The sequence below is a fragment of the Gadus morhua genome, chromosome 8 (assembly GCF_902167405.1).
Source record: "Gadus morhua chromosome 8, gadMor3.0, whole genome shotgun sequence".
Taxonomy (NCBI): domain Eukaryota; kingdom Metazoa; phylum Chordata; class Actinopteri; order Gadiformes; family Gadidae; genus Gadus; species Gadus morhua.
In genome coordinates, this window is record NC_044055.1 from 22,368,948 (window position 1) to 22,379,799 (window position 10,852).

The 10,852-nt window shown below is 49.4% G+C and overlaps 1 protein-coding gene across 3 annotated transcripts in view; it reads right to left on the bottom strand.

Annotated features, from left to right (window-relative positions):
* Positions 1-4,429: 4,429 nt before the first annotated feature.
* Positions 4,430-10,852, bottom strand: part of LOC115548241 (cAMP-specific 3',5'-cyclic phosphodiesterase 4B) — a 50,708-nt gene continuing 44,285 nt past the window's right edge. For all 3 annotated transcript variants that reach the window (XM_030362708.1, XM_030362707.1, XM_030362709.1), the window contains 8 exons: positions 9,479-9,711; positions 9,185-9,283; positions 8,654-8,818; positions 8,285-8,384; positions 7,961-8,115; positions 7,381-7,503; positions 7,030-7,212; positions 4,430-6,808 (listed from right to left, as the gene is read on the bottom strand). In XM_030362708.1, the coding sequence (XP_030218568.1) occupies positions 6,431-6,808; positions 7,030-7,212; positions 7,381-7,503; positions 7,961-8,115; positions 8,285-8,384; positions 8,654-8,818; positions 9,185-9,283; positions 9,479-9,711 (1,436 nt within the window). In that variant the 3' untranslated portion in view covers positions 4,430-6,430. The remainder of the gene's footprint in view (positions 6,809-7,029; positions 7,213-7,380; positions 7,504-7,960; positions 8,116-8,284; positions 8,385-8,653; positions 8,819-9,184; positions 9,284-9,478; positions 9,712-10,852) is intronic.

Here is a 10,852-nt window from a genome sequence, read left to right on the forward strand (position 1 = left end):
CTCATCGTCTCGCCCACCTGTCTGGGCCTGTCCCTGTTGAACCCTGACCTCAACAACGTAGAACCTTTCCAGGACGATTCCACTAAACTATCCTGGAATGCCCCCTCTAAGCTTGTCTCCCTCCCTCTCTCTCTCTCTCTCTCTCTCTCTCTCTCTCTCTCTCTCTCTCTCTCTCTCTCTCTCTCTCTCTCTCTCTCTCTCTCTCTCTCTCTGTCATTTGCTGTCCGGCTACAGCGTCACATCTGATAATCGTTGTGCCAACCAAAGCAAGCATGGAGGAAAGACTCCAGGGTGACATTTGTTTTCATTACACGGATGCAAACCGTTTGTTTTTCTGGAAGTGGCCCTCCACTCCCTGGCCCCTGGCTCCCTCCTCAACCCCCCGCCTCCTCGCTACCCTTTGTCTGCCTGCCTGGTGCCTGGAGTGAGAGAGAGAGAGAGAGAGAGAGAGAGAGAGAGAGAGAGAGAGAGAGAGAGAGAGAGAGAGAGAGAGAGGGAGAGGGAGAGGGAGAGAGAGAGAGAGAGAGAGAGAGAGAGAGAGAGAGAGAGAGAGAGAGAGGGAGAGAGAGCCTCTCTAGTGCAGTCTATAGTGAAGCCTCTAGGTCAGCCTCTAGGTCAGCCTCTAGTGCAGCCTCTAGGTCAGCCTCTAGTGAAGCCTCTAGTGCAGCCTCTAGGTCAGCCTCTAGTGCAGCCTCTAGTGCAGCCTCTCTAGGTCAGCCTCTAGTGAAGCCTCTAGTGAAGCCTCTAGTGCAGCCTCTAGGTCAGCCTCTAGTGCAGCCTCTAGTGCAGCCTCTAGTGCAGCCTCTCTAGGTCAGCCTCTAGTGAAGCCTCTAGGTCAGCCTCTAGTGGGGCGGCAGTAGCTCAGGAGGTAGAGCGGGTTGGCTGGTAACCTGAAGGTTGTTGGTTCGATCCCCGGCTCCTCCTAGCTGAGTCCTAGCTGAGTGTCGAGGTGTCCTTGAGCAAGGCACCTAACCCTGACTGTTAGCTCCCGACGAGCTGGCTGTCGCCTTGCATGGTTGACTCCGCCGTCGGTGCGTGAATGGTGAATGTGAGGCAATATTGTAAAGCGCTTTGAGTGGCCAATGGTTAGAAAAGCGCTATATAAATGCAGTCCATTTAGTACAGCCTCTCTAGGTCAGCCTCTAGGTCAGCCTCTAGTGAAGCCTCTAGTGCAGCCTCTCTCCTCTAGTGCAGCCTCTCTCCCCAGCTGCTGCTGGGCAGGTTTCTATTAGTAGGGCTGACGTCAATGTGTAGACCAGACCACAGGACATTTGCTCGTGGTGAAGAGTTTGAAACCCCCTGTTGCCCATCAGTGTGGGCCGCCATGGTAAACACATGAGCCGTGTGCGTGTGTGTATGTTAGTGTGTATTCAGTAAGCAGGGGCCTTGAACTCTGTTGAGCTGAGAGGAAGAGGAAAGGGCTAAGCTAAGGCCACACTGCACGCGTTTTTCAGGTTAAAAAACGCGCATAACGTGCCTGTGGCTGCGCTGGATTTAGGAGTCCGAGGTAGGAAACCCAAACGCCGCCGTGTTTGGGTGCATGATAGAGCTTAGATCGGGTTAGATTAAATAATCTCTTATATAAATAACAATAATCGGGTTAAATAACTTCACATGGTGTGTCTGGTGTGTTTCCAGCATTCTTAGTATTGATCAGCAGAGATCAGCAGAGACGTTGAGGTTGCTTAGCAACCAGAGACGCTGTCCATGCAAGTGAATGGAGCGTTTCCTCTTCGTCATAACTATCAAACCAAACATCCTTCACATTCACAGAGCGAACATTATGAAAGTAGAATGCACATTTCTCGCTAATTTATTTTACATAAACGCTTTTAATGGCTTAACTATGTTACTATTTCCACCCAGAATAAAGAAAGATGTCCGCCATATGCTTCTAGGCAAGCGTCACTACTAGTGTTGGCTCGTTCGTTCGCGAACCGGTTCGAATGAACGAGTCTTTAGGACGAACAAACCGAACCGGTTCGTTTCTCTCGTTCGTGTCGTTCACCATTCGATTCACCGGAAACTCGACTGAACGGACGAACGAGTTTCCGGTAGCACTAACTCCACTGAGTCTGACTGACTCAGCTGAGAACCGTGCAATGCCGTGCATTCCATGATGCGATTCACCGCTACCGGAAACCAGGCTGAACGAACAAACGATTCGCGAACGACTCCTCCCAGTTCAGTCGAGTTTCCAGTAGCACTGAGTCTGACTGACTCAGCTGAGAACCGTGCAATAGCATGCATTCCATGATGCGATTCACCGCTACCGGAAGCTAGGCTGATTCGCGAACGACTCCTCCCAGTTCAGTCGAGCTCCCGGTGAATCGATTCACCGGAAACTCGACTGAGCTGGGAGGAGTCGTTCGCGAATCGTTTGTTCGTTCAGCCTGGTTTCCGGTAGCGGTAAATCGAATCATGGAATGCACGCAATTGCACGGTTCTCAGCTGAGTCAGTCAGACTCAGTGGAGTTAGTGCTAACGGAAACTCGACTGAACGAACGAACGAACGAACGATTCGCGAACGACTCCTCTTGGCGAACTGAATCACGTGAACTGGGTCACGGAAACGAGTCATTAAATCCACCACTAGTCTCTGCCAGTGACGTCGGGTCAAGCTCCACGCTGGTTGGCTATCGCGGCTAAGCGTCACGCGTAGGCGCGTCAAACGTTCAGTTTTTTTAACTTTGCGCGTTGGTGCGTTGGGCGCGTTGGTGCGTTTACGTGCGTCATTACGTGTGTATGCCACGTCTAACGCCACTAACGCCTCGTGCCCACTGCCTCCGTCCGTTGACTGCTCCCCATTGACTTTGAATGGGGATGGACGCGCAATGCATTGTGGATCCGTGTGCTGAAGGCTCCATCAAAAAGTTGAACAATTTTCACCTTTTTCGACCAGTGACGGATCCGTCATCCAATCAGATCACGTATGCAAATTTAAGCACTGTGACACTACTCGGGCTCTGACGACCCCGGAAATCTCCCCCATCCGTCAGCCACGCCTTCTGAGTCCTTTGATCCACTCGCAATAGCAGTGGGTATGAGGCGTAACGCGCCGCTTTAACGCGTGTAACGCGTCTACGCGCCTAAACCAATGGTTTCCTATGCAAAAATGCAGATTTTCAACGCCAACGCGCGTGCAGTGTGGCCTTACCTTCCTTTCGTACTTCAAATGGTAAGTGTTGGTGCCCTCATTTATGAACCGTACTGATGGAGGTATGTCTGTGTTACATGCAGGGCTCAATGCCAGCACTGGTGTTCGATGCGGTATTGTGTGTTTGTCCCTTTAACTGCCACCACAGGATCCAGGAGATGAAGGTTCTGGATGACTACCACGTCATTGGGACAAATGAGAAAGTGCAAATCGGGATCATAGAGGCCACCCACATGACTGGTACACCACCAAACTACCCACCAACTCTCAATGATGTATAAATGTGCATTTCCTGTTGAAAAAGGCACTTGTAGTTTTTGCGTTCCTTTGTTTATGTGACTTCTCCTGACCCACTATGTTTCCCCTTATGAAAAGGCTAGGTTTGTTTGGGGTACCCCTTCCATGTGCATCACAAGTTTATTCTCTGTTATAGACCTTAGGTTGGTGGTGTGTGCCACCCCTGTCATTTTGTTGAAGTAGAGAGTAGGAAGGTTTGCTTTCATTCATTTCTGGTTACCTGTACTTGTTATGTAAGGTTCTTTGATTTGGCACAACCTTCAGTCCCTCTTTTGTCTATATTGTAGATAGAGTATACCACATTAAACACGTGTGACTCACCACACCTTTTGTTCCGCACCTGTTGTGCTGGTTTATGTTTAATTATTTTCTCTAGAAACTAGGGTTGTAACAGTCTACATGATACAGTCATACACAGATGTATTCAAAATAGTCTGGCTCTATAGAAATGTAAAGCACGTTATGTAAAGTCTTATGTTACATTTGAAGATGGTGTTGAGTTGGGAAATTAAATGGTGGGCAAACCACCAAACCCCTTTATTCAGTTGAAAATAGTTTAATTCCGGACAGCTGATGTTTTTGTGAAAATAGGAGGGGGGAGGGCAACAGATGGAAGCTTCTGCAAAACAGGAGGTTGCCTCCCTCAATTATTTCCTCATAAATTATGAAATTTAAAATATATATTTAATACCCGACTCCTTTGGAAATAATTCACACATACACACAACAAAAGGTATGTCTATTTATCCCGCTCAGTGACAGCCTCATATCTTTTCCTCTAATTTAAATAGGGAAAACATATGTGAGATAGTCTGCTGGTGTTTTGAATAAACTGGTATCTGGACAACAGCAACCTGGATTGGTACATTAATATGGAACATAACTGAAACTCCCTGCCTTTCTCCTGATGAAAATTATCTAGAAAAAATATGAAAGAGTATTGCCTAGCCAAGAAGACTCTGAAGACAACAGCAGTTGAATATTTCATGCTCATTTTAATATATTATAGAAAAACCAGCAGAGAACAGTATGTTACAATACATCGTGTGAGGGAGAGAATAATCCGTTGGAAACATAGTCTTATATTTCCTCAGGCAGATGTTCAATGACCGGTCAGGTAATAATATACTGCCATTATATCATCTAACTGTATTATAAACACTCCTCAGGCAGCAGTTAGGAAAAGTAGCAGAGCGACGGACAAGCACCTCCAAGCCGAGGCTGCTCGTCCATCTGTGTACAAACTCTTTCTACAGACGGGACTTTGTGGAAAAATCAGAAATTTGAGATTAAAACTTTATTTGAAATAACAAAATCTAAATCCATAACCGTAATAATTTCAGGTCACATACTGAGCTAAAAAAAAAAAATGAGATAAAAATTATTGTGTGGGGCCACCAGAGATTCTCCATCGATTGGTGGAGAGTATAAATAATACATCAATCCAAAGCAGTACTGTTATATCCTATCCAAGTAAAAAGTAATAAATATACTGTTACAAACAGCTGAAGGTCAGCAGCCAAAACGAGGCTGGGTGCAAGAAGATTATTGTGCGAAATGTACACACACACACACACACACACACACACACACACACACACACACACACACACACACACACACACACACACACACACACACACACACACACACACACACACACACACACACACACACACACACACGTTATCGTATATCTATGCTTTTCTGACGACGTACCTTCAAGGTTATGTGGCGGGAGCTGCAACCAGCTGCAGACCCGCCTGCTTTATTCAAAGTGCTAAATAGATAATCAAATATAATACAAAAGAAAAGCCTACCCAAATCCTCGCTGTCATAATGTTTGCACACAACTTTTAAAAGTTTTGGCTTAAGCTGGGCTCACTGGTTGTGATACTGGGGTGGTTCTCGTTCTTCCCAGAGTCTGATCTACATTGAATATTGTTGAATTGGGAATTTAGTGTAATCAATTAAGATGACCTGGGAACCTTGCAAAGGTGGCAGTGAATTATGTCAAAGTGCTTTTATTTTGAAAATCTTTGGAGTTCTCGTCCCATTTAATGAGCAATTTCACTCTTTACAAAAAGGTTGATTGCTTATGAGCTCCAAAAAATGTAATCTGTATCTATACAAACACATTATGTTCAATATTTGGCTTTAAATGTTCCTTATTAGGTCCCGCAACTAGGTGGAAAATGTTCTCTCATCCCCAAATGTCACAAAGTGCAAATTGTGCTGGGAAGTCAACTAATTACATCCATGAATCACAGTTTGATGTATAAAAATCGAACACTATTGCCAGAACAACAGGAAGACTGAGTGAGACTCGCAACCATATCCTTTTGAGTAAAAATACCCCAAATTGTTATGAACCAACTTGTGCGTTCAATAAATAATAATAAAAAACATAAGAAAGGGTTGTAAAAAAACTTCAACAAAGGCACACCACCTTTTTTAGACAAGTGTTAGCAAAAACATGTCAAAACTACTACAAAGACCAGTAGTTTGGGTGAACATGTGACCTCATATCAGCCAATACAAACACAATAAAAAGAGTTCAAACTCAACATAAATATTTCCCTCAGAGTGCGATCTCTGAGACCTTTGCGTGACCCAGAGCGTTTTACAGTTTGGTGTGATGATGACTCATCCCTTCACCTCCATAGAGGCAGGAGGGACGGCACTCAAGACCCATTTGGGGTCTACCAGTTCTACAGCAGCAACACCCCCCCCGCTCCATGTTGTCACGGCAACACTTGACCCTTCACACCAGTGGGGAGCTAGAAGGTGGTGCTCAAAAAGAGAACCCTTGCCACATAGGGTGGGATGTCCAGCCCTCTCCCCCCGGGGTTGGGCCCCTAGTCAACGGCCTGTGGGAGGCCAGCTCGCAGGATTTCTCCACTGCGATTTAAAACCATTTCAATCAGAAGCAGCAACGCGCCTTTCGCGCCGTAGCCAGGACAAAGCTCCGCCCTGTTATGTCTCCGACAGGGCGACGCCGTTCCTGTCCTCCTCTCCCCCGTCCGTCACACCGTTGGCCTCTCGGGGGGCGTCCGACCCCGTCCCCAGCCCGCTGTCCTGCTGCTCCAGGGTCACCTCAAACTGAAAGGTGGAGCTCCCCAGAGGGCCCCCCTCCAGCTCCTCCTCCTCCTCCTCCTCCTCCTCCTCCTCCTCGCCGGGCCGGCCCCCCTCCCCGTCGCTGCTGTAGAGCGGCGGGGAGGGACTCTGGGGGATCATGCTCTGGTACCAGTTGCGGTTGTCCTCCAGCGTGTCCAGGATGTCCTGGGCGTCGGGGTGCACCAGGTCGGCCCACGTCTCCCACAGCGGGTGGACGATGTAGTCGATGAAGCCCACCTGGAGGAGCAGAGGCAGAGGGAGTCAGGGAGGGTGTGGGCTCGTTCAGAAGATGGACGTGTGTATATCGAAACAGACTGAAAGCATATAGTCTAGCTATGTATACACTAAAGAGGACAGTATGAACCTTAGCAGGACAGCGATAAAGACAGTGATCTTATGCAGCCAGTATCAAAGGGACGGGGACAATATGAACCTAAACAGGATGTTGCCGTAGGTACCTGCGTCCTCTCCACGGAGGCCGTGTGTTTGTCACACATGGGGCTGATCTCCATGCCGCGCTGCCTCTCGCGGTCGCCCTGGTGGAAGAACTCCTCCATGATGCGGCCGGTCCACTGGCGGTACAGGTCCAGGGACTTGGTGGGGTTGCTGAGGTCGGCGCAGTGCACCATGTTACGAAGAACCTGGGGGGGGAGACGGACGCTTAGCACCTTCAGCCTGTGTCTGTGTGTGTGTGTGTAAAGATGTGGATCGGTAATGCCAATTGTGATCTACGGTATTATATGCACACTTGGGAGTGCACGCGTGTGTGTGTGTTTGTGTGTACATGAGTGCATCTGGTTGTTTCGTACCTGCATCCGGTCGGTGTAGTTGTCCAGCAGCAGCACTCCGGAGCTGGTCACCTTCTTGGTCTCCACCATGGTCTTCAGGTTGGCCAGCAGGCTCATGTGTTTGGACATGTCCGTCGCCAGCACCTGATTGGAGAGAACACAAGTTAAGCGGGGTGAGCCTGGTGAACGAAGCCTCCCTATCTTAGGTTATGCCCACAAGCACCGGCGTCCATGTCACCACGCCACTAATGGTAAATGGACTGCATTTATAGAGCGCTTTTCTAACCAGTGGCCATCAGAATATTGCCTGACATTCACACACCGACGATGGAGTCAATCACACAGGGCGACAGCCAGCTCGTCGGGAGCGGTCAGGGTGAGGTGAGTTGCTCAGGGACACCTCGACACTAAGCTAGGAGCAGCCGGGGATCGATCCAGCAACATTCAGGGCACCAGAGAACCCGCTCTACCTTCTGCGCCGCATGGCAAAGCATTACGTTTCATTTGAAAAAAGCCGGACGGATTCACTGCCACAGCTTGTGCCCGGCCAATCACACCCTTTCAGACGAATAAACAGCGGCGGCAGCCGGTGTCTCCTCACCATGTCGATCACCATCCGCCGCAGCATCTGCCTCTGCTTCTTGCAGACGTTCTGGAAGATGTCACAGTTGTCCTCCTGCAGCAGCTTGAAGCCCACAGCGAGGTGGTGGTTCTCCAGCACCGACTCATCGTTGTACATCAGGGCCAGCTCAGAGTCTGGGGAGGGAGAGGGAGAGGGAGGGGGAGGGGGAGGGAGAGAGGGAGGGTCAGAAACGTTCCGATTCCATATTTCGTCCAATAATTTGACCTCTGACCTTAATAAAACACATCATGTCATTCATGCCTCCATAATGTGCTGGTCAACAGTGAGGTGGGGGGGACTCACTGGTGTTGATGAGGAACTGGTTTGAGACCCCCGGGTGGTCCACGTCATGGATAGCAGCAGCAAAGATGGCGGCCAGGACCTCTAGGTCTGTAAAGACTCCCTGTATTACAGAAAACATCAAAGGGAATTAATATCATGTTAATAAAGCAATTTGGGGGATCTTGACATTCCAGCGTTACTGTGCTCAACATATTAAAAACCTTCTAACTTCAACTTGGTGTAAGAAACATTCTTACACAAAGTTTATAAAATACAACCGAGAATGGCTTTAAAGTTTATTCCCAATTCCGGTTCCGCCTGGAATAAGAGACGCGTTGTGAGGCAGAGTCAGAGCCTTGAGCTGTGTGCGCTCAGCGGTGGGGGACTCACGTGGAGCGCGGGCGTGGACAGCAGGATGTGCGTGGACTGGGCCACGTCGGCGGCGTGCAGGCTGTTGTGGTACGCCACGTCGCTGTGGTAGTGGTCCTCCAGCGTCAGCAGGAAGGTCACCAGGACGTCCGCCTGGATCCGGAACGTACGCATCAGGTCTCGCTCCTGGTGACGACGAGGGGGGAGGGGGAGAGGACGGAGAGAGAGAGGCGAGAGAGGGGAGCGAGACGTTAAACAACCAATTGGAAGCCCAGGGCTTGGTCATCACTGTGGATCTGTGTTTCTGAGTGATTTAATGGGGAGCACAGCACGCAGAACACACAGTGCACTGTAGTCTGCTGCAGTGACTCAACCCTGTTCACCGTCACTTCAGCTCGTGGATGCGGGTGGGTGGGTGTGTGTGTGTGTGTGTGTGTGTGTGTGTGTGTGTGTGTGTGTGTGTGTGTGTGTGTGTGTGTGTGTGTGTGTGTGTGTGTGTGTGTGTGTGTGTGTGTGTGACTATGACATGGTGACGGGGCGGTGGGGGCTGACCTGGAAGATGGCGTACATGGTGCAGGTGAGCGGGCGGTTGTGGGAGTGCAGTGCCACGCTGAAGATGTTCAGCCCCCACTTGTTGATGTCCTCCAGGTCCTGAGGAGGCCGAGGGGAGTGGGGAGAGGGACGGAGAACAGAAGAGAAGGTCAACGAACGCTCTGGACTCACACGGGAGGATGGGAACATTATCAATTCTATAATTCTAATTGTTGATGTGTGCCGGTTCCCCGAGCCCCTATGGGTGTATTGGGGTGTGCGAGGCCGTGGTGTGTGAGGCCGTGGTGTGTGTACCTTGGACAGCAGCTCCTCCTGGTCCGTCTTCACGCCGAAGCGGCTGACCACGGCGCCAGAGGTCAGGCTGACCTTGCGCACGCCGCTGATCTGGGGCAGGGTCCCGCCCCCGCCGGCCTGCTGGTGCTGGACGGCGGCGTGCTGGGAGCCGTGCTGGCTCTGGGGGCCCTGCCTCCTCTTCCTCCCCTGGGCCTTGGGCACCGGGCAGGGCAGCTCCACGTCGTGGGGCTGGTCTGTGGAGAGACGGGGGGACAGAGGGAGGGGTCACATTGGGGTCTCGCATTGAAAATGTAAGATACATTACCGTGAAAAAGTTTGGGGTCACTTAGAAATGTCCTTATTTTTTTTAAGAACTTTTTTTTTTTCAATGAAGATAACCTTAAATTAATCAGAAACACAGTCTAGACATTGTTAATGTGGTAAATGACAATGCTAGCTGGAGACGGCAGATTTTTAATAGAATATCTACATAGGTTTACAGTAGCCCATTTCCAGCCACCATCACTCCTGTGTTCTAATGGTAAATTGTTTAGCTAATTGTGTTAAAAGGCTAATTGATGATGAGGAAACCCCCGTGCAATTATATCAGCGCAGCTGAAAACTAAAAGTATTTTCGTGGAAAACATGAAATCGACTGGGTGACACCAAACTTTTGAACGGCAGTGTAAGTAAAACAAAAGTCTCCCTCCCAAAGGACTTTTAAGTGACTCTCGGGAGGGTACGCAAGTTTTACTTGTTGCTTTTTAACCTTGTAAAAGGCTACTTTACATTGTTAGCAAGGTAGCAAGCTAACTGTTAGCTATAATCAGGTTCACCACCGGATATTAGAACACAGTGTATTCTAACTCAACCCTTTCCTATTGCCTAAGCTTTTTCTCTAAGAACTCCTTGCACAAGTCCACAGTGTTGTGTGTCAACCGGGTTTCAAGAGCGTATTCATGAACCCAAAACAAGGGACAGTCAGGGGACATCCACATCGACATAAGGGCCTTGAGTCATGAGAAGGCTGATGCATGCGATGCGGGGCCATTGACGCATTTGGAAAAACCCTGACCAAAACGACGCACAGAAAGGAAGTGTCAAGTGTCGAGGAAGTGCACCGCGGTCCTTTAGTGTCTGCTGAGGGCATAATATTGTCTGACATGATGATCAGGGTAGTGTGTGTGTGTTACCTCTGTGAGGTATGTGTGTGTGTGCTGACGTGGTAACATGCAGCGTTGGGAAAATGAACGTCTCAGCTGTGCCCAACAGCCCTCGGAGACACGGGTAAGATGATTAGCGTCAAACTGAAGGGCCTCTATTCTCAGAGCCCCAGGGACGCTGTGTAGTGCAACGTCTCCATCCCCCTCCTCTGACCTTCTCCTCTGCTCGTCC